Consider the following 24,281-nt stretch of genomic DNA (forward strand, 5'->3'; position numbering starts at 1 on the left):
AATCCAGGCAATGAAGGAGCCTGTCCTACAACTGCATTTGTGCAGGGAACAGAGGCAACAGTCCTATCCAATTGTACCAAGCCAACAGCAACACCCATCCCAACTTCAAAGCTCAGGCACCAGTCTCACCCAAACAGAGACCCTGATGGAAAGCTCGACCTGCCCAAGGATGCTACCAGCTAACCTGTCCAGAACCCCAAGCTGAACTGACTGGCAGAGGATTATCTTTCCTGACGTAAGCCTATGGAAGAGGAGACCCTTTTCTCAAATGCACAGATACCAACAAAACAAAGCAGATAAATATGATATAATTAAAGGAAACTAATAAAGCTCCAGTATCTGTCCCTAAAGAAATGGAGATCAATGAACTGTCTGACGAAGTATTCAAAATAGTCTTCTTAAAGAAGTTTACTGAACCACAAAAACAGGCAACAACAAAATGAGGAAAACAATGCATGAACAATATGAGAAGTTCAACAAAGAAATAGAAACCATCAACAAAACAAAAAAAAACAAACCTTAGAGCTAAAGAACAGAATGACTGAATGGAAGAATTTAAAAGAGAACCTCAACATGAGGTTTGATTGAGCAGGAGAAGGCATCCGTGAACTTTCCAGAGTCATCAAACAACAAAATAAGAGCAAGATAAGAAAAACAAAGGATCTACAAAACAATCAGAAAACAGTGAACAAATTGCCAATAGTGCTTCACTACCAATAATTACTTTAAATGTAAATGGATTAAAATCTCTAATCAAAACACAGAATGGCTGGATGGATTCAAAAAACAAAGTATAGCAATATGCTGTCTACAAGAAACTCATTTGAGCTTTAAAGATACATATGACTGATAGTGAGCTGATGTATAGACACTTCAAGAAAATAGTAATAAAAAGAAAGCAGGAGTAGCTATACTTATAATACAATATAGACTTTAAGCTAAAAGTGGTTAAAAATCAAGGAAGGTTATTACAGAATGAAAAAGAGGTCAATCCATCAAGAAAATACACTAGTAAATATTTGTGCACCCAATATCAGAGCACCTAAATATAAAAAGCAAATGCTAACAGAACTAAAAGGAAAAATAAACAGCAATGAAATAATAGTTGGGCACTTTAATACCCTACTCTCAACAATGGATAGACATCCAGTCTGAGAATCAATAACAAAACAGGATTTGAAAATCACCACAGACCTAACAGACATATACAGAACATTCCGTTCAACGACCTCAGAACATACATTCTTCTCAAGGACACATGGAACATTTTCTAGGATGGATCTTAATGTTAGACCACAAAGCAAGCCTCAGTAAATTTAAGATGACTGAAATCATACCAGGTATCTTTTTGGACCACAGTGGTTGAAACTAGAAATCAACAACAGGTGGAAAGCTGGGAAATTCACAAATAAAAACACATGGAAATTAAACATGTTAACTAAGGGTGCCACTTTCATTTTTGAGTGATCCCTATCACCAGTAATGTCACCCTTCTACCAAAACCCCTACTGTTTTTTAAAAATGAAATTTAAGAAAACAGGAAAAGAAAAGGAAGACACAACCTTCAACCAACAGGGAAGAGAACAAAATAAGAGGGGGTGGGGCAGAGAAACCCTACATTCAAATAGTAGCAACATTTTTTAAATAAAAAATAATTTATTTCTTTATTTTTTATTTTCTTAATTTTATTTTAAAAATTATTTTATTATTGTTCAATTATAGTTGTCTGCATTTACTCCCTCCACTCTCCCCCCACCCCAGCCATCCTGACCTCCCTCCCTTGCTTCTACCCCCGCTTGGTTTTGTCTATGTGTCCTTTATAGCTGTTCCTGAACACCCTTCCCCCCTTCTCCCCATTATCCCCTCCCACCTCCCCTCTGGTTACTGTCAGATTGTTCTTAATTTCAATGTCTCTGGTTATATTTTGCTTGCTTGTTTGTTTGTTGATTAGGTTCCAGCTAAAGGTGAGATCATATGGTGTTTGTCCCTGAATGGATCAAAAAACTATGGTACATTTACACAATGGAATACTACACAGCAGAAAGAAAGAAGGAGCTCCTACCCTTTGCGACAGCATGGATGGAACTGGAGAGCATTATGCTAAGTGAAATAAGCCAGGCGGCGAGGGACTAATAATTTATTAAATTAAAAGAAAAGGCCAGTGTGTCTTTCCTTTTTCTTCCCTCACTCCCTTTCCTTCATGAGGAGTTTTCTTTTTGTCTCCACAGAATCTGAGAGGTTTCCTCCTACATTTCTACCAGCTATACTGGACTAGAATTCAATGTCAAGTGCATATGACAGCAGCTTGAATTTCTCTCAACCAATTAAGGTACGTGGTGGACGCGATGAATGACCAGTGAGCAGGGGAAGAGCTCTAGACCAAGCACTGAGGCCCCTACCTGTGACTTCACAAGTCAGTGTAACACTCTGCTTCTCTTTCACCTTCACGTCTTCCAGCGTGTTTTCACCCACAATGTGAGGTGGTACTGAAAAAAAAAACAGAAAAAGTAACAATTCTAACCACAGGGCTGTTTTTATTAAGCTACAACCTTTAAAGCAAACCCCCAAATTCTCATTATTTGATTATGAAAATACTGTCACAATATTATTTTGATCAATTAAGATATATTATGAAGTAATATGTCATGAATTTCAATTATATAATGAATTCTATTATACAAATCATAAAGTCTGGATAAAATGTCAACAAATTAGTGAGTAAAAATATTTATTAGGCCTTTCTTTTTCTCACTCTAACTCTAAGAAGCACCCACATTAAACAAGTTATCAGAGTTGTAGCGTACTGTTGAACAACTGTGAACAAACAAGATGTGAAATTTTACCCATTTTAATCCAACTGGTTACCTCCAAATGATTCAAACACTGAATTCTTGTCAATAGGGATAACCCAGAGGCCAAAGAATACATAAAGATGAGATCAAGCTGCAGATAAAGTCCAACTCTGGCTCCAGAGGGCATCTAAGATAATTAGATCTTTATCTAAGTACGGCAAATCAGATAAATACCTAACACCGAAAGTGCAAAGAGCTTTCTTTCTTCCCCAGCGGCATTCCTCACAACACAAGTGTACTGGCCAGCATCTTCTACTCTCGTCTGCATCAGCCGCAGGGTCCTGCCTCCTGCAGGAGCAAACCACCAGATGATTCAGAAAGCAACCTGCAACTATGTAAGCTGTCCAAGTGATGTTCAATATAGGTGAAATTTAATCAATGTGCTTCAAAGGTCTTTAAAGGAATTTATGTCATTTTAAAAAAAAATCACATGTTTTAAGCCTATGTGAAACAGAATAGATAATTCAGACAAAGTTTCTGAGTTGATGGGTAAACAATACATACACTGCTAAGTGACAGCAAGCAAGGAATGGAGTTTCACAAAGATGATGTTTGAACATAACCTTTACAGGTAAGTATGATGGGGGACCCAAATATATCCCCAGAATTTATTTATCAAAAATTGTGTATTTATTCTTACATGTTTAACCTTCAGTCACCTTCAAAGTACTCTCCATTTGATGCAACACACATATTGAAACTTTTTTCCAGTACTTTGGAAAAAAGTACTCTCCATTTGATGCAACACACATATTGAAACTACTCAAAACGGCTTTTGAACTCATTGATTTTGATGCCTTTTAGTACTTCTGCTGTTTGTGTTTCAGACGTGCTCACAAATCACCCATCATGAACGGGCAAATGCATTGAAAGAGTCTTCAAAAAAAATTTCACTGAAGCCAAACACAGCCTCTCACAACAATGCCAGCTGGTGCACTGATACAGATGGGTCCTTAGAACACTCCCCTGGTGGGGGAAGCCTGCACTACGAGGGGCCTGACCCCCACAAGATAATTCCTTTTGGGGGGGCCCCCTCATAGACTTTAATCCACAGCGGACTTGAGAGGCTTCATGTAGGTAGCTGATGCATGAGGGTGCAGAGGTAGAAAGCAGAAGTATGTGGGGGTGCAGGTGGAGAAAATGGTGACAGATGAGTCTGCGGCCAGATTCTGTTGCTGTGTTTGAGTTCCATGCTAAGGAATCTAGATGCTGCGTTCATTAAAAACTCTGATCCGATCTGTGCTTTAGACACAGACAACTGTGACAGGATGTTTTGGGGAAAAAAATCCCCAGTTGGCTACTGAATATATAAAATGGGAGTGTCAGAAAGAGGACTACACCAGCAACCCAGACGTGGGTGACAACAGTAGGTAAAGCATGGTCGAAACCACGCGTCTGCCACTCGTTTTCAGCTGAGTTGCATGGAATCATAGAATTACTCCTATTAAAGTTAATGAGGGGTCACCCCAGTCTGCTTTTGTTTTTTTGTTTTCATTTTCTGAACTTCTTTGCAATGTTTTGTTTGAGGCAAGAGTCTTCACCAAAGAAATGCATGGACTGAGAATGAAACTCTGACTTGCCGAAGGGTGTCACCTGGAGGGAAACTCCAGTTGAGCACAAAAGAAGAGGGGGAGCCCGCAAGGGAGGCGGTAACAATGCCTGCCCTGGGAGGGGCCCAAGAGATGCACTAAAATACCAGAGTTCACGGAACCACTGGAGAAGTCACGTCTAGGTGAAAAATGCACCGTATTTTTCAGACTATAAGATGCACACTTTTTATCACATTTTTTGTTTTAAATATTTTTTCTTATTTTCCTCCTCTAAAGCCTAGGTGCATCTATTTTCCAGACTATTAAACGTGCCTAGGTTTTAGAGGAGAAAAACAGGAAAAAAAATTTTGAAGGAAAAAATATGGTCAAAAAGTGCATCTTATAGTCCAAAAAATACGGTATATCACTTCTTACATTTTGTAATAATTTTCTAACTGGTACATTTTTGTTTAGTACCCTGAATTTGAACTAAAAAACTGAAATAATTAAAGATGAAATTTGCATGTAAATAGTCACCTGGATCTGAGTTTCGCAGGAGTTTCCATCCACTTTCTGTGTTTCACAACACAACAGGATGCCAAAGAGTTTTCACGTAAGCAACCTTTCCATCCTCAAACCACTGAAAGTTGAACTTAGTATCTTATTTAGACAAACAAAGCTAACTGCCTCAATCGCGTCTTTTTTTCCAACCCAATTTACATAAGCAAAGTTGAATGCAGAGATTATCTAAACACGTCAAAGACTTGTGTTAATTAGGAAAGGATTCAAGTGCTGACTGCTACTTCAGATTAGTGAAACCATGATATAATTCCAGTTGAGAGATATTAACACAATCCAACTTTTGTGAGTCATTGCTGGCTCAGCAAACCTAAACCTCAGAAGTCTTGTGATTTTTCTTTATTTCTTTATTTCCTGGTCTTCTCACTTCATCCAGTGAGAAATAAAAAAATGGATCTGACAGTTAGTTACACTTATACAGAGACATTTCTTGTATCTATTAAATGTTTAGAGCAGTTATCTCTTCTTGGCACATAACTCCCTACAATAACAGAGGCTTCATCTGAGCACTGCTTTCAGAAGGGCTGTACTTGCAGTCTCAGGAGGACTAATCTTGATGAACAGAAGCGTGCCGCGGACTAAGGGCCAAGCGCGTCGTATGCCATTCATTTGAATCTCATTCAGCTATTGCACAATACACACCAGACTGTGAAACTGAGTGAGTCCTGGCAGTGCCAGAGGAGTCGTTTACTGTATTCACTCAAGGATCTCCAGCAGCTGGTCAAGCAAAACAAAACTAAAGAAAACCCAAACATCATCCTGTGCATCTATAATAAGTCACCGTATGTCACTCAATCTTGTCTTTTTCATTTCTAAGAGCTCTGATGCATTTATATATATATACACATTTTCTAATAAAGATTTTATTTATTTTTGGAGGGAAGGGAGGGAGAAAGAAAGGGAGAGAAACATCGATTGGTTGCCTCTTACACATCCCCAATTGGACCTCGCTCACAACCCAGGCATGTGCCCTGGCTGGGAATGAATTGAACTGACGACCCTTTGGTTCGCAGGCCAGCGCTCAGTCCACTGAGCTACACCAGCCAGGGCAGATGTAGTTATATTGAATAAGTGTCCCTACTTTTCTAGAAGTTGAGAATTAGAAAAAATGACAGCTATAAGACTAATTTCAAGACAAGAATATAACATGCCCAGGATTTGGGTAACCAAGTGGTAACAAAATCTTTACCGTTACTGTCACTTCCTAACACCAACAGGGCCTGGGAGTCCATGAAAATGAAAGCATCATAATAAGGACATGGGCCTGCCTTCCAGGACAAGGAGGCCACAAACCTTTCACCCGGTTGTCTGCGACAACAACAGCACACGTGTACCGGATGCTTGCCATATAAGCAGGCAGGGTGCTAATTGCTTTACATACATGAACTCGTCTCAGTTTTATAGAAGCCCTAAGAGGCAAATTCTATTAATGCCTTCATTTTGTGAGTAAAGAAACTAAAGTTAGCAACATCAAGGACGTGCCTGGGGTCATACATTTAGTGAGTATTACAGGCAATAAACGAGGTTAATAGCAATGTACATTCCTCATCAAGTTCCTGACATTTATAGAGGAAGATCTTGAAGAAACAGAAGGATCTTATGATATTTAGATGCATTTTTTCTGAAAAGCCTTCAAAAGGGGGAATTTAATTTTTTAACAAATTTATAGGCAGGAGGCTCACTATTAAAGAAGCTCACCTTGATTTATAAACAATATATACTTTTAAAGTTCTTTCTGTTCAGACCCAAATTTGCCCCTAAAATTTTCCGTAACTGCCATTACTGTCTACTTGGGAACCAAACAGAACAATATAATCCTTTTCTGTGGCATGGATCTTCAGGTATTTAAACTTAATTTTCACTGTGTAACCATAAGGTTACATGTGATTTGTTTTTCTAGGTTTGATACAATTAGACATAAATTATTGTATAATCATTAACTATCATGGTTAGCCTCCTTAAAAATATTGTCAATAAATCCTTCCAGTTTTCTTAATAGTGAATTAAATCCACAGTACAACTGGTCTCCCGCTTTTCTTACTGGTGAACATATAGTTTGTTAATGTGGCAAAATATTGCACTTATTTTCTCGATAACCACATCACCCTGTTAATGTGCAATGAATGAATAACATGATTCCGAGATCTTTTTATATGAAAAGTCACCCTAATTTTCATCATTGGGCTTTTGAACTTAAGTGCAGGAGTTTATTTAAAACGTGTTAGGTTAAACTTGGTACATGAGTTCTGTTTGAATTCAGGCGTCTTCATTCAACACATTAGGCATTGTTCTAAGTACCTGAGCTTTTTCTTAACCACAGACTTGCCAAGAATATTTTCTCTGTGCACAGCCAAGTCAGTACTAAGGGGAGCCAAGTGCAGATTTCTGTGGCATGCCCTGAGACACCTCTGTCCCCGCTGACACTGATCCGTAAAGGAGAAGCTAATGGAATTTCCTACCTAATCAGATGAGGAATAAGCTGAATATCTTTTTGATAATAATAAAGTCTTAGCTCACAGTAAACCATTCTATCTCATAAATATAAAACTCACTCAGATGAGAGTCACAAATAAGGTGAAATACTCGCTTATGGAGGTATATTATGTAACATGAGTCTCTCTAGATTCTGGTTTTCGTTTTCGTTTTTTCCTTTTAATTCTTCACTTTTCAAATTGGCTGACACTCACTGTAGGGTGACTGCTTTGACATCACTGTAATTTAGGTCATAAGTGAGTGCCCAGGGTTCTTCTGTAAAAGGACTTAGAGCTAATGTAGGGATTTTCCCTTTTCATAGAGTTTCTGATGTCCTTCTAAATATTCTTTTCCTTAACACGATCTGTGGGTAGTACAGTAAACAACTAAATCAAAAAGAAATATAACGCAGGAAGAAATGAGCAATTAAGAAGAAACTGTGGCCACATGATTGCCGGACTACGAGAATTTCTGATACCTGAGAGAATCCTCACAGAACTGCTCAGGCTGATGGGCCAGCCATCTTTCAGCCAGGTGATGGAAGGCAAAGGAATTCCTGAAGCCTCGCAAGTCAGGGACACGGAGTTCTTCCCCACCACACTGACATTTTCCGGTGCCCCATGGTTTCCTATGATGCTTGGAGGGGCTGTAAGGCAAAAACAAAACAAACGAGAAATGGAAAGGAAAGTAGCTAATAAATATCAAACATTAGACCCTAAAGAGTTTATTGTTAATAACAAGACTTCCATTTTCTGGTCAACAGTCAACAAAACAAGCAATCAGATTAAGGACATTATTATAATTATTAGTAGTAGCATTTTAGTGTGACATTCTCTGAAGTAAAAATGTCACTTCCTCCCTACTAATAGCAATGAAGGACTTTGATGTTGTTATTCCAACGGAGGTGAATGATTTTCTATGAATCACTCATTTTTTTCTGATAAATCTCTAATATAGATTCAGGGCCTTCTTATAGGCAGGATTTTCTAACAAATTATTCTAGTCCTAAATAGTAAAAGTAACCTAAAAAAAAGATACTTCAGATTGATTCCATTTCTTTTTTCCCTTCCAATTTCATTAGCTTTGGCTCACACAATAGCTGCTAACAGCAGCATACGAATACTGGACTTTGTGTGAGTCCTAACTGGATTCAAGTTATGACTGTGTCTATCAAATTTACCATTCTTTCTACAGATCTAAAAATTGCAATTCATATTATATAGGTATCCCTGACAACAGACATGTTTGGTCTATTCCTAATGACATTCATGACTCATCAATTAGAATATTAAAGCTGACTTCAGTATAACTCATGACCAACCGATGCCGAGCCAGTAAGTTCCTAAGAACCTAGGGTTACAGTAGCCAAGACAGCTCATTTGGAAAACACAGAATCAAAGAATACTAGTTGGGGCATCACCGAATCCAAAGTACCTGAAGATCACCATTGGCTATCTCACTACGTGCTTTCCTGAAAGAGTATCTAGTATGTGTTCATTTAAGCACAGTAAGAAACAGGACGTCAGACATAGGAGGGTAGGTGATGAGCTTGATCTAGAGAAGTGGTGCAAATGTAGAAAATAGCAGACTCTACATGACAGACGCAACACTCAAGGCCTATCTCTCCCACCCAGGATGCTATGGATTCTATCAGCCCAGTATGGATAGGCTTACTGGGCTTCTTTATACTTACTATGGACGCTCAAGTCATATTTTCTGTCAGTCATTCCCGCTACATTTACAGCAACACACACATAACGGCCTGTGTCAGAGACATGAATATTCTTCAGCTGAAGGATGCGACCTTCATCCAGTACTTCCATTCCCCTTCCCTTGGTCAGGGGCCGGCCATCTTTCATCCAGGTCACTGCCGGTGGAGGGATACCCTGCACCTCACACTCCAAGGAAATACTCTTCCCTCGAGTCACAGTAATTTCAGTAGGGTGGGTGCCACTGTTGGCTATGGTTGGTCGAACTGGATTTAAAAAAAAAAACAAGAGGGAGAGAGAAACATACATAAGAATTTTCATCAGCCAAAGTCAATTCATTTTTTTAAGAATAGATTTTATTTTTTAGAGCAGTTCTAGGTTACAGCAAAACTGTGCAGAAAATCCAGAGTTCCGAAGTACTCTGCCCCCCACAAGTGTACCTTCCTCGATATCAACACCCTGCACCACAGTGGGACGTGTTTAAACTGGTAAAGCACATGGATACATCATGATTTCAGGGGCTACCGTTCACACTATGGTTCACTCTTGGTGTTGTGCATCCTGTGGATTTTGACAAATATATAATGACATGTGTTCTCCATTATAACATTATTCAAAACAGTTTCACTGCCCTAAAATCCTTGGAACTTTGCCTATGTACCCCTCCCTTCCTGCAAAGCCCTGGCAATCTCTAATCATTCTCTCTTTTTAAAAAAAATTTTATTTTTCAATTACAGTTTACATTCAATATTATTTTGTATTAGTTCCGGTGTACAGCATGATGGTTATACAGTCATATACTTTACAAAGTGGTCCCCTACTATTTCAAGTACCCATCTGGCACCATAGTTATTACAATATTATCGATTATATTCCCTATGCTGTACTTTACATCTCCACGACTATTTTGTGACTACCAATCTGTGGTTCTTAATCCCTTCACCTTTTCACCAAAACCCCTCTTCCCCTGGCAACCTCTGTCTGTTTGCTGTTATCTATGAATCTGTTTCTATTTTTTTATTTCTTTATTTTGATTTTTAGATTCCACATATAAGTGAAATCATAAGGTATTTGTCTTTTTTTTGGTCTGGCTTATTTCACTATGTTCAGGTAAATATATTTCCTCTATACTTGAGATTTCTTAAAAATCATAAATAGGCATTAAATTTTGTCAAATGCTTTTTCTGCTTGTGTTGAGATGATTATATAGCTTTTTCCTGCATTCTGTTAATGTGGTGTGTCACACTGATCGATTTGTGAATGCTAAACCATCCTTGCATATTTGGAATAAATCCCACTTGATCATGGTGTATGAGCCTTTTATCGTATTGTTGAATTTGGTTTGCTCATATTTTGTTGAAGATTTTTGCACTCATGTTCCTTAGGGATACTGGCCACAAATAAGTAACCGCTCCCTGATCCTGTCAGCACCATTTAAACATATGGGTCTTATGATACATACATTATAACCCTATAACTTGGAATGGATTTTAAAGTTACAAAGAAAAGTAAAAGGGGAAGATGGAAATATTTAAAAGAAAACCGTGCCATAGCCTGGCTAATCAATAACTTACCATACACTTGCAGGTGGTAGTCCTTCTTCGCCGTCCCAGCAATACTGGATGCCACACACGTGTACAGCCCTGCGTCGGGCTGCTCAGCAATGGAAATCTGCAACTGTCTGCCTCCTGATAGGGTTCGGACGCGCCCTGCAGCGTCAGCCAGCACTGGGGAGCCTGTGAGGAAAACCAAACAGCAGGACGTGAGGCAAAAACTTGAAGCATTGCGTGACACTGTAAAGTGATCCTACACAAAACAGGAGGAGCAGAAGGAAGGGAGTTAGGAGGGGGATGAAGGACAAGGAAGAGAGAGGAAAAAGATGGAGGAGAAAATGTTTACCAAGAGAATCTGCAAGATTTTGGCAATTTCTCAGCCAATGTTGTATCTGAAGGAAAGCATACTTAGAAAAACAAAGTTAAGTCTTAAAACAGGAAACAAAAAGTGATTTTTAAAATCAGCTACATATTTAGATGATCTGTCTGATACTTTTGGAAACAAATATTTGTCGATGAATAAAGTGACAATCTGTCCAACTGTATTAAGAATTTAATCTTAATACATGTTAAGAAACTGTCACAAATACACCAAAACTATTTGCTTTAGAAAACAATTTTTAATATCATTTTAAAGAAAAATAATAATTCTTTGAATAGTAAAATTTTTTTTAGATTTTATTTATTTATTTTTTTTAGAGAGGGGAAGGGAGAGAGAGAGGGAGACAAACATCAATGTGTGGTTGCCTCTTGTGCACCTCCTACTGGGGACCTGATCTGCAACCTGGGCATGTGCCCTGACTGGGAATCGAACTGGCGATCCTTTGGTCAGCAGGCCCGCACTCAATCCACTGAGCCATAGCAGCCAGGGCAGAATGGTAAATTCTTGATCATTACAGCTGTTCTGTAGTGTATTTGATTAAAGAACAATGCGGAATTATTTTTTCTGGGGCACAGTGTCCAAATTGAAGATTTTTCAGCTGCAGAGTACAGAAGTATCACATTGCACATTTAATATTTAGTTATGCTGTCCAATATTTTAGTATGCAACACCCCTGAAAATTTGTTAATACATTAATGTATTTGCCAGATAAAGCATAAATTCATCTAATATTATATTTAATTTTATAAATGTGAAAGGATGAAAACTCACCTTTCTTCTTCCAAATGAGATTTGGGGGTGGAATACCACTTGATTCACATAAGAGACTAATGAGATTCCCTTCAATGACTGTAAGCTGAGCAAGTTCATCAGAACCATAAATGCTTGGTGGTACTGAAATATTAAAAAAATGCAAAATACTATTTTTACACTCATTTAATATAAAATTTCCCTAATACTTTACATGTTTTTATCAGACAAAATTGGGCACACTCAGGGTGGTAGGGCCGTAGACAACTTCACATGTTTTTTAAAAAAGATCACATTCAAATGACCCAGAAAATAATTGGCACTCAAGGTTAACACATCATCAAAACATTAAAAGTCAACTGTAAGACATACACTGATCACCCGATAGCAGACCTGCCATTTTCACAGACAGAAACTTAATTATCAAAATATTGCGAGTGGCATAAAAGGGAGCTAATTTATTTCAGATATGTAGACATCTTGCACCAAAAACCTAGGTCACCAAGTTTAAACTTAACTCAGTCCTTCTGATATATACCTCAGAGGCTGAACAGAATTGGAAAACAACATGCCTGTGGTACATAGTGAAGGACGGAGGCAAGGAATCTGCTCCAAGATGCAGACCCGGTATCTACACTAGATTGTGCAGCCCGCCTCCCACTGGCCTCCAGCTTTCTCCTCGGGATGTTCCAGGTGAATGCTGACTTCCCACACTTGTCTCAAAGGCGGAGTCTGAGACATTTGCTGGCTGAACTCTCTCCTCAGCCCCTCCTCTGGCTGCAGCATTATCAGGTGGAAGATGCTCGTTCTCCCAAGATCGTGCGAGGGAAGGAGCGGGACAATCCTCCCCACCTCCCAAAGCAGCTTCCAGTCGTTGTTCAACCACCCCTACGAGCTCTGTTCTTTTGAGGCTCATGCCACCAATGTACTTCTCCTTCTCGTTCTTACTACCATCTGTGGACCTCACTATATTTTCATTCACTGGACAGTTTCACTGTTGTATGTATTCCTCTTCTCCACACGAAGACCTGCCATCCTTCTGTACAAACTTAACAGCCACATGTATATGCAACCTAAACAACCTGGCTACTGGGTTCCTTGGTTTGCTCATCCCTTTCTTCATCTGAGGCCATACCTGTTTCATCAGCTAGAACATTCTCGTATAGGTGTGTAAATGTAGGTCACTCTCTGACAATGACTCCATCCTTAGAGCTCCTTCACTTCATTATCCCCCACTCTCCATTCATCAACCCAATGGAATCTCGAGTCCATTCACCTCTCAGAAGTCTCCCAATCCAGCTGCCTCCTCTTTTCTTTACTGACTTCTCTCTCCAGCTTAGATTTCACAATCAATATTTTCAACAACTCCTTTGCCAATATTCTCAACTGCCTTGTCCCACTGCCCTTCCTATTTGGTAACACAATTACCCTGGATGAACCCTGTAGTTTACCCTGTCATCACTGATACTGAGAGATGGAACGTTCTGCCAAAGAAAATGGCAATTACATGAGTTGCCACTGTGATACATTCATGATTGCCAAGCTAAATTCTACCCTCCTCTACGCCCATGGCTTCCCTGGAGACAAACGCTGGCAAACTTATATCTGTAATGCAGACCCCCTCTGACTACTTACTTAACCCCTCAAATGGGAGGCCTTCCTAAAGGGACTGTCAAAATTGACTTACCTTGCAATTAACGCAGTCACCCTTGTTCCGCGTCTAAGGGAAGGACACTACTGGCCACACAGCCCAGTTGGCCAACTCCTACCGACATTCATCCTTTACTCTTCTTGTTTCCACATCTCTCCTCCACTTACCAATTAATCCTATTAATCCAACTCCTTAAATACTTCTAGAATTCAGCTGCTTTCTTCCTCAAGTACAGATCAAGTATCGTATTGCCTTTAGAATCAAATCCATCTGTTAAAATTGGTTTGAGAGGCCCTCTTCAATGTGCCCCGCTTAACCTTGCCTACATAACATCTCCCGCTCTCCTCTGCACCGGCCTCAGCTCCACAGTGAATGATGTTCCATTCACTGAGTGTAGACAGTATTCTTATTCTTCATGCTGGCAAGGCTTCCATTCTCTCGACAGAGTGAACTCCTACTCACCTTAAAAATCTCCACTAGACATCAGGAGCCCCTGTTCTATTGTCTTAAAAAACTTCCTATGAGAGCTCTTAGAATTTAATTTTAATTGGCTACTGAGATATTTCTAGACCATCAGAATATAAGTCCTGTGTGAACAGTGCTATTTTCTCCTCTCATTAACCTCTCTACACCTACACGTGCTTTAATGCCCAGTACACAGAGGCAAACCGTAGTATTTTTGAGTGAATCTATCCTTGATATCTTAACATTCTCTTCCCATTCATTCTTATATCTACTGTATTATGCTTTCCTCTATTTGGAGGAAGTGTGTAAAGCATACTTTGTAGTTTATATCTAATTTGACTTCTTGGCAGTATGTGACTTATTCATTCACTCACTTATCCAGCCATGTCCAACTTATTTGGTGTCCATGCTCTGCTGGGACACCATCTTCCTTAGTTTCTATGACACAAGTTTGACCCAGTGTCCCCACTACTCTGTTCCTCTTCAGTTTCCCACTCAGGGCCTCTTCTTCCGTCTCCCTTTTCATATGGTATAGAAGGGAGTCGTTCTGTACGGCACTCTTCCATATACACTCTACCCAGTGCTTTTCTGTACACCCTCTACACAGTGCCCTTCTGTACACGTTCCTTTTACTTTTCCTGAGGGACCTCAACTGCTACACATACACTCATGTCTCAAATCTTACCTTTTGAACTGCTTTCTGTCTCTCCCAAACTATAGGCTCATACTTCTGACTGCATGGAGAACAGCTTTGCATGGACCGTCAAAAGGTGTCTCCAATACAACATAGTAAGAATGAATTTTTCACCTCACTTCTTAATTGATCATCACTCTAAATTTTCTCTTTTACAATCTTTTATACTTGGTAACACCTAGGTTAGTGTTTTGTCCATGTATGAATACTTTTCCCATTGGAAAGAAATGAGAAAGGAAGAAAAGGAAAAATAAAGGGAGAAAGGGTTGGAAGGAGGTAGGAATGCAAGTTAATGATATAAAACTAATATTTAATATATAGCAAATATAAAGTTCCTACATAGTACATTTTACTATTTAAAAGCAAATTAATTCTTTTGCAGGGTGAATAACAGTGCTTCTCATAATCTTCCTCCAGATATTTTTTAAAAATTATATTAATGATTTATAATTAACAAGTCATTTTCTACAAAAATGCATGCTATTATAGTTTTACAAATTATTTGTTCCTCACTGGAAGCTAATTATTCCCTCTACCTCTTTTTATTTGAAAATGTGTTTTTAAATGAAGTGGTTGGGTTCACATGGAGACAATTGTACTTGAACAACAATAAAAAAATAAATAAATGAAGTTTTATAAAGGTAAATTTCAGCTCATGATCTCAATAATTTACTAAATAAAATTAAGAGGGTTTAACATGTTATAAATGATTTTAAAGAAACATTTCACATAAACGATAAAGGTAGTGGAAACAGGAGCAGTGTTTAATGATTAGCAGGCAACCACAGCCAGTAAAAACACTGCGATCCACCCTAAGAATTACCTTAGTCAGTAACATGGTAAAATTTCAAATAAGGCTAGGTAGTCACACTGGCCAATCCCACTCCCTGCCCACAAGTACACATGTTCGCCGTCTCTCTCACACACACATGCTATTCCCATGCAGAATCTGGCCTTTGAACTTATTCTCAATTGATCAACCCATCTCCCATTCATGGAAATGACTCAGTTATTAAGAGGCCCTCGTTATAGAAGCTAAAAAGGTATTACTGAGACTGGAAAGGAGAACCATTACACATTAAAATTACAGTGATTAATGCATTTAGGTTCAAGAAGACTATCTATAGTTACTCTAAAATTAATTATATTGGCTGATACTCAGGACAGTATAGCAGCACCTCAACCTATTGATTAGTGTTCATCTAGGTATTATGATAAATTTTAATTACGTGAATGTCATTGTAATAGTTGACACACAGAATGGAAGGTTAAACCACACGCTGCATCATTCGCTTTTCAGGAACTGATCACGCTTACCCCAAATGTTGACGTTGTAATTTCTCTCAGTTTTTCCAGCAACATTGGTTGCCTCACAAGTGTACCGGCCAGTGTCTTGAACCTGGGCATCGTCAATCTGAAAACAAAATCAGGCTTTAAAACCAGTTTCTATTTTATGAGTAATGGGGCTTTTCTACTGGCTTGGCCAAAAAGTCCAGTTAGTTTTTTTCTGTAAAATAAAAGACATATTTTTCATTTTTACCAATAATTTCATTGCTTTGGATGTTTTGAGTATGTAGGCTATCTCCCACTAGTGGCTTCTAGTGAGTAGAGGCCTGGGGTGCTGCTAAGTATCTCCCAGTGTATAGGACAGCCCCACAGCAAAGAAGTGTTTGGCCAAAATGTCAATAGTACCAAGAAACTTTGCAAGCCGCTTTTGATATGTTCAATCAGTCACAGCACCTTCTCCATACACTGCATAAATATTGTTTTGTGTTTCAATTACATTTTTACCTTTCTTGAAATAATAAAGCATAATATGCCGAAAACATTGCATATTTTTTTCCACCTTCAATATTAAAATGGCTGCATAAAAATTCACCAATATTGTCCTGACTGTTGTGGCTCAGTGGACTGAGTGCCAGTCTGCAAACCAAAAGGTCACCAGTTCAATTCCCAGTAAGGGCACACGCCTGGGTTGTGAGCCAGGTCCCCAGTTAGGGGTGTGTGAGCCACAACCAATCAGTGTATGTCTCACACATCAATGTTTCTCTCCGTCTCTTCTCCCTCCCTTCTCCTCTCTCTAAAAAAAAGTAAATAACAAAATCTTTTTTAAAAAGTATTTTAAAAAACTCACCAACTTTGATGTTTTATTTAATGCATGCTGATATGATAGCTGTCACAATACAATCTAACAAAATTGTTTCAACTAAGACAACTAAGCACTACTAGAGCAGTCATATGGAAAAAATTAAAGAACGTTTTGGCCAATCCAATATAAATGCTTTTTGTAGTATCTTATTTTTCATTCGTATTATGAAGATTTTCAAACACATGAAAGTAGAGAGAATAATAAAATGGATGGCTAGACATCCATTATCTACATCTAATGCTTATCAAGATTCAACAATTTTTGTCTATGTCATACCTTATTTTAATCTCATTAACATTAGTCACTGAAGGTCTAGAAAGGCCTTCTAAATATAATTCAGACAAAATAGCAAACAACTGACAATTTCTGAATAAGATATTTAAGGCTTTAAAATCAATAATCTTTATACATCCAGGATATTGTTCAGTAAAATAACACCCTTTTTATTGATTTATTACATCTCTTCTCCCATCCCGGGCTTGTAAGCCTCTTCGAGCCAAACATTATACTTAATTAGTCTCAGTCTCCTAGTATCCAGTTTGGTGCTTGGTAGATAACCGAGTATCAGTAAATATTTTCCATGTATTTATCTGAAACACGCATCAACTCTCATTCACCAATTGCTCACTGACATTCAGCAGTTAAAAATACAAAGAAAGTATAGTGTAATGTATGGCTTATGACTGAATTTACAATCTGGTTGACAATATAGAGTACCCGAACACAATAAACAAGGTATAAATAATAACACAAGATAACTCAAGAGGGGACACCAAACATCATGATAATGATTGCTAAGTAACTTTGCAGTCAGTTGCTAAAACATTCCAGAGAGCCGCATCATTGGAGTTCAAGTTATCACTGAATGCATTTCGTAGAGCAGGGTTGCACTAGAAGCTTCCATTCCAGGAGGTCTTCTCTCTACACCCTTCAGTCGCACCTGCACACCCTCAGGGGCCTGGCTGGCCTCCACGGTGGGGATTCAACAAATCTCAGGAGCGCTTCACCATCATCTCTTTCTTGGCTTCCTAACGCCTATGGGATCTACGCTCTGAAGAAAGGAACTGCTGTACTTAGTTGAATTTGCTAGGACAGTTCTAACCATGCACATAGCTCTTCCCTACCCGTCCTGGGGCTTACAGCCACACGGTTGTTTCTACCTATCATTCAGTGAGAATTAAGGTTTGCGAATCCCACCAGCTGCTTGCTGGCACTCCGGGCTCTGCCTCTGAGCAGGGGCCTGCTCTTTGCTTCTTTTTTTTTTTTTCCTATGTAGCTCAATTGACTGATCTTAGTTTCCTCTCTCAGTGATTCTGGACTTTCCTTCCTCAACAGCTCCATTATTTCAGGATCAAAATTCTCCAGGTCTCTACCCTCTTGTCTCTAACATACACCTTGACACGCCCTCCCACTCTGTCCCATGCTTCTGCCCCACTGTGTACGCTTCTCAGCTTCTTTCCTGGGTGCTAACCCCCCTCACCCATTTCTCAAGTCTGTCTTTACTGGTCAGTAATAACCTTCTTCTACCAAGAGGCTGGTAGGTAGAGTGGTTCGCAGCATGGATTCTGTAGCTATGCTCCAGTATTTACAACCCATTTCAGCTGCTTAGTAACCTCGGGCAGATCACTTAGCCATTCTTTCAATTCTTCAATAGGGTGATTACTAAGACTATGGGAACATTCCTGAATCCTCATTCCTCACGCTGGCTTTCAATGTTAGCTCTTATTTTACTCAAGTCAACCATGTCAGAATTACTTCCAAATATTCACTCTGTTAAGTTCTCTGTTTCAGCCACACTAGCTCGCTTGCTTTCTTTAATCAGGCCTTTTGTCCCATAAAAATGCAAGTAGTCTTCCAAGACCATTTCAGGCAACCACACCCCCACCTTCTGCTGACCTCCCTTGGTCATGAACTCAGACTTACAGCATCTGTTGCATTTTCAACTGAGCAGTCAGTAAATCTTTAATATACTTTTGTGATATCAGAAGACACTGAGGGCAGGAAATCCATCTTATACTTTTTTGCACCTCTCACTAGAACACCTAGAAATGGGTATTTCCTGATTAGCTGAATGAATGACGGTAGATGAGGCACTCCTCAAAATATTTCTATAATATTTTCCTAGACGCATTTTTGAATGGATTCTGGCTACAAACATGGATAGACAATTAAATATTTAAATTTTACTAGGTTCAACTTTGTTTTTAAGATTTTATTTATTTATTTTTAGAGAGGGAAGGGAGGGAGAAAGAGAGAGAGGGGGAAACATCAGTGTGTGGTCTCTGGGGGCCGTGGCCTGCAACCCAGGCATGTGCCCTGACTGGGAATCGAACCTACAATGCTTTGGTTCACAGCCCGCGCTCAATCCACTGAGCTACGCCAGCCAGGGCTTAGGTCCAATATTTTAAAAAAATCACACACCTCCTTAATGAAAGAGGCCCTAGAATTTTATAATATAAAATTAGTAGAACACTTGCAGAGACAGGCAAGTTTAACAGGGGACCTGCTGACGCCATGAGCTGAGAACGAGGAGCAATCTAAGAAGCAGTAAATGAATGGATAGCCTTACCTTTAACACGCTTCCGTTTTCCGAGACGCTGAGGCCCGGTTTCTTCAGCAAGGGGCGGCCGTCCTTGAACCACGCCAGAGTAGGGGAGGGGACGGCATCGCTGTGACACAGCAGCTCCACGGCCTGGCTGATGAGGACAGAGACGTTCTGCTCTCCTCCCGCGATGTTCGGGGGAACTAAGAGAGAGATGGGGTTTCCCTCAGGACACAGCAGGCCAGCACACTGCTCCTCGTTACTGATCATCTGGATATACATGCTGGTTCTTCTGAGATGCAGGACCGTGAGCATTCTAACATACCCTCTTTACATCATCTGGTTTAGAATCAACTGTTAAACAATTTCTGATTAACGGGTTGCTGTTCAACAAAAATAGTTTTCATTATCTTTGCTCTTAAAAAGGTTTTAGAAAGAAGTGGGAGGTATCGCCAAGTTCCTATGTAAGTAACTTCCTGAAGTCAGTTTTAACTACTTAAGATTTTCAAAGTTAATCAATATGGGCGGAAGAGGGCAAAGGGAGGGGGGGACTGGGACAACTGTAATAGAGTAACAATAAAAACGATTTAAAAAATTTTCAAAACAATAAATCATTCCTGAAACATTTTGGAAATAACAATGAATTAAAGCAAATGCCTTTTTGATACGTATTTGTATTTGTATTTTTGGCAAAAGAAAATAAGTTTCATTGTCACTGAAGCAAAATAAAAACACTGAGGTGACCGAGACCATCGGTCCCATCTAGTCAGGGTGTGCCAAGCAGAGCAGGTGACAGGCCACAGCTCCTTTGAGACAACCTGAGTGATGGGTGGCAAAGCCCAGAATCTTCCCGCCTGCAGTTCAGAGCCCTTTTTGGTTTCCCACAGTACCTTGTCGGCTTTCTACGGAATGAAAACCATGTGGGATAAACGGCACCATGAAGAACAAGCTAGATCAGTGACCAGCTGTGCAACACACTCACAATTCCACAAAAAGAGGAAATGAGTTGAAATGTTAATGAGATTAAAATGTGGATTCCCTGGCTCTCAGGCTGGTCAGATGCCGAGCTGTGTCCCTGGAGGAGGTTAAGGGATCTCCTTCCTGCGGGCGTATTAAACACGAAAGTAAACAGTCATTTATCTCCGACGGTGTAGGTGCAGCCCTGCCAAGAACGAGAGGGTGGGCTCCACCGCCTCTCAAGGACTCTTTCGGGCCTGTATTTATAATAATTCAAACACACAAACGAATGATGAAATCAAGCCTGTTGTTATTAAAAGGCCACTCCAACATTCACGGAGAGGAATTACCTTGGCCAGTTCTCATGAAATCCCATAACTCTTTAGCAATATAGGAAATTTATCCAACTTCTAGTTTGGGTTTTGGGGTGTGTGTGTGTGTGTGTGTGTGTGTGTGTTGCCTTACAGGAAAGGATAAGTTGCTTTAAAGCCACTCCTAATGGACTTTCCAAATGCTTTGTTAGAATAAGATTTTTGTGCTGAGGAATGTTATGATAGTCCACTAGCCATTGTTTCAGGCTGCATACCACAGCATGTGGCAGAATGACAATGAATGCAATTGACTTTAACTAGTAACAATGTGTTTTGGTGAACAGCAGGTTTCTCTGCTACCACGTCTACCACAGAGGGAAAGGCATACAAAACGGACTAAGGACACTGTCCTGTGATGTCTCTGGAGGCAGGGCTTGCGCTCGGTCCAAAGGCATTGATGCTAAAGGAAGAAATGCCATGCACAGTAATGAGAACAGACTGGGGGAGCGTTTGTGCAGAGTGGGTGATGCCTCTTCTGCCAAACTGACTTACACACACAGGCATCTGGCTGTCCACAAGCTTAAAGCGATGTATGCAGAACAGAAAACAGTGCGATTGCTTTCAACATGTGACACATTAGATACAAGACAGACAACCAGTCAGGCTCCAGAGGAAAACTCAGATGATGTGAGCAAAATCAGCACAATTACTGCCATTTTCTGAGATATTATGAAAACAGATACATTCACGAGTCTCTGCATAGAAAGCTCTAAACAGAATAGCTGATTTCACACGGTGATGGATGGAGGCTAGACTTGGGGTGAGGAATGCACAACAGAGTGCACAGATGATGTGTTGTAGAACTGTGCCCCCAAACCTGCACAATTCTGTTAACCAGCACCACCCCAAGACACTCAATAAAAAAATAGCTGATTTCACAATGTGGAGATAATTTCAGGTAGTCTGTTCTCAGTGGATAAAAAGTACCATAATTGTCTAGAAACATGTTTATCTTGGATTATTTGTAAAACTTCCAAAAGAGAGTGAGTTTTTTATGGTCCCTTATAGAAGCTGAAGTCAGAAATAATTCAAGAAAGCAGAATGCTAATTTGCTTCCAAATATTTTTCTTTCAGTTACTTTTCTTTGCAGCTAAGTGAGTTAAGTCAAGTTCAAAAGGATACCAGATTTTTAAAATTGGGAGGAAAAATGCAAAAACAATAGTGTCTTTTTTCCTTAAAGAACACAAATGAAAGCAAATCTAATTACTGCCAAGGCTATATATTACCGAAACACATCTATTTTTTCTGTCCTGTCTTTCATTTTCAACTTTTTGTTTAGTCTGAGAAGAGAAAAGCCTCCACCCGTTAGATCCTCAGCTTTCTTAGATGTTACCCCTTTTTTGTTTTGTGGTTACGTTACTTAGGAAGGGGTGTGTTGCGTCTGTTTCTCATCCATGCATGAGAAACAACTTGTTCAGTGTAATTACCAAAATGAGAATCGCCATAGAGTTTTACTTGCTGAGATGCTGGGGAATGCATGATCTCTACGGAAGTTTCCTGAACTTAAGTTTAAAGAAAAGATACCATGGGAACTCAGATCATTTTAAAAACTCAACTCTCTCGTTTGGGTGCTTCAGAATATGGCAGACTTACTTTGAATTTATACCAGGAGAAAAAAATTTAGTGCACTACCCTTGTGATGGAAAGAAAAGGTACTTTATCCACTGTCTTCTCCTCCTGTCCACCCGCACACCCCACTGTAGATTTGAAGGGGACTGACCTCTGGGAATACACATTGTTTAGGCTTTAATTAAACACAAGATGGCCAAAGTTACTACTACAAAGATAGGAGTAGACTGTATAAAATACTAATAGTGGGACGTAGATTGGAAACTAATTTCAGATTAAAAACCCGTTTTAATTTTACAGTAGCTTGCCATGCATACATGTTTCACATGCTAAACATATACACGCATTTTCAAACATACATACACGTTAGCTAGGCATTTAAATTTTACAACAAAGGAAAGACCTCAATTTTCAGACTAAATTCGTGGTACGGGAGTATCTCAGCTAACGATACAGGACAGGGGCGCACATCTTTGGGACTCCTGGGGAGCATCAACTCCCCACCCTCTCCCAGGGCCGCTTCTGACACCAGCCCATGTAGAAATGGAAGAAGCCAACCCCGATGTTCACTGCTAACTAAAGCCCAGTAAATAATGTCACCCCTCCGCCTGCGGGCTAATGGCTGAAAGAGCTACCGTGTCACACACTTTGATTGACCTAGGTATCATTCCCGAAGGATATTTGAGATCAGTACATTCCAGTTCTTCACAAAGCATAAAAGTGGCCCATGAAGGGAAGGAGTCGGAGTCCCTGGGGATGCGTATTTTAGGCCCACCTGTCACCTCAGAGGGCACCAGCAGAGCAGGGGGTTGGGTACAGACCCACGTCAACTGCAGGAGCAATGAAAAAGCGACGCATACAGAGCCCTCTAGCAGTCTGCTGATGCCAGCTGGGGGTTTCTGCTTCGTGAGATGTGTATGGTATCCATGTTGCAACAAGAGGCCTTTTTATTAAAAAAGTATAACTTATGTAATTATTTGTGATCATGGCATTTGTTTTTGGCAAACTTAGAAAGAGAAGTCAACCTACATGGCATAGAGGTAAAGAAAAATAAGTGATATATTTGAACAGGAGTGAATATTTGGAAGTGAGGCGGGACTTAGAAGAGAAGGGCTACATTAAACAGACACTCTTTGAGGGGCACAAAGAAACAAATTCCTTATTCCGTGGACTAAGAAATGTAACGCGAGTAAGACCCTGAGAAAAGGCCTGGAAGGGTTCTGAAGGCACAGGCCCACTACAAGGGGGAGTGGCAAGCGTCAGCTGCAAATGGGGGCCAATGGGGCCGCAGCTTCGCTCCGGGGTCCCTCAGCTTCGGACAGTCCCCTTTGTACCTTACAGCTGCAGAGTATTTAGGAAAAACCAGAACTTGAATGTTGTCTCAGTATATGCTTAGTTTACCTTTTCTCCTCAAATAGATTTTTCATTCACAGATACAGTACTGAGTGCAAAATGCTGATTGTAAGTGTGTGCTGATTATAAATATAATGAAAAAGTAATAAAATCAAGGCTTTGAGTAGACTGGATCAAGAGCGCTACTGGAAGCGATGCTTGCTTCAGGGAGGTTCTACGTTCCAAATCACAAAGCTGCTCTCCCTCGTCATGTTCCTCCGGCTACTCCACAAACACCCGCCCCACATGACTGATGGATGTGTTTTAATTTCTCAGTCCTTTACAGAAGGAAGATCACAGTTAAATATAATGCAGACAGGAAGACGTTGATTTGAATTAATCTTGTGATATCATTTCTATTGTTCATCGTTCTGGATGGCCAAAAATTTCCCTTACCTGTCCTCCGTGATGCTAGGACTTAAATAAGCACAGCCATATCAGAGCAGAAGTAACTGTTAAAGTGTCTCACCGTACACTCTGAGGTCTATGTCCCTTTGTTTCTCCCCAGCAGCGTTCACCGCCACGCAGGTGTACCTCCCGGTATCGCTGATTTGGGCGCTGGTCAAGGCTAGGATGCGGCCTCCAGACAGAACCTATCGAAGTTAAACAAGCTAAATAACCAACATGCTCCCTCCAAACAGTAAGTGTACACAGACTTTTTCTTT

The 24,281-nt window shown here is 39.9% G+C and overlaps 1 protein-coding gene across 6 annotated transcripts in view; it reads right to left on the minus strand.

The window, feature by feature from the left end:
• Positions 1-24,281, minus strand: part of HMCN1 (hemicentin 1) — a 397,788-nt gene that overhangs the window by 109,009 nt on the left and 264,498 nt on the right. For all 6 annotated transcript variants that reach the window (XM_036015314.1, XM_028530624.2, XM_036015317.1 and 3 more), the window contains 9 exons: positions 24,086-24,209; positions 19,355-19,530; positions 15,954-16,050; positions 11,848-11,970; positions 10,716-10,877; positions 9,126-9,407; positions 7,911-8,078; positions 3,027-3,140; positions 2,400-2,486 (listed from right to left, as the gene is read on the minus strand). In XM_036015314.1, the coding sequence (XP_035871207.1) occupies positions 2,400-2,486; positions 3,027-3,140; positions 7,911-8,078; positions 9,126-9,407; positions 10,716-10,877; positions 11,848-11,970; positions 15,954-16,050; positions 19,355-19,530; positions 24,086-24,209 (1,333 nt within the window). The remainder of the gene's footprint in view (positions 1-2,399; positions 2,487-3,026; positions 3,141-7,910; positions 8,079-9,125; positions 9,408-10,715; positions 10,878-11,847; positions 11,971-15,953; positions 16,051-19,354; positions 19,531-24,085; positions 24,210-24,281) is intronic.

Source organism: Phyllostomus discolor, chromosome 14 (genome assembly GCF_004126475.2).
Source record: "Phyllostomus discolor isolate MPI-MPIP mPhyDis1 chromosome 14, mPhyDis1.pri.v3, whole genome shotgun sequence".
Taxonomy (NCBI): domain Eukaryota; kingdom Metazoa; phylum Chordata; class Mammalia; order Chiroptera; family Phyllostomidae; genus Phyllostomus; species Phyllostomus discolor.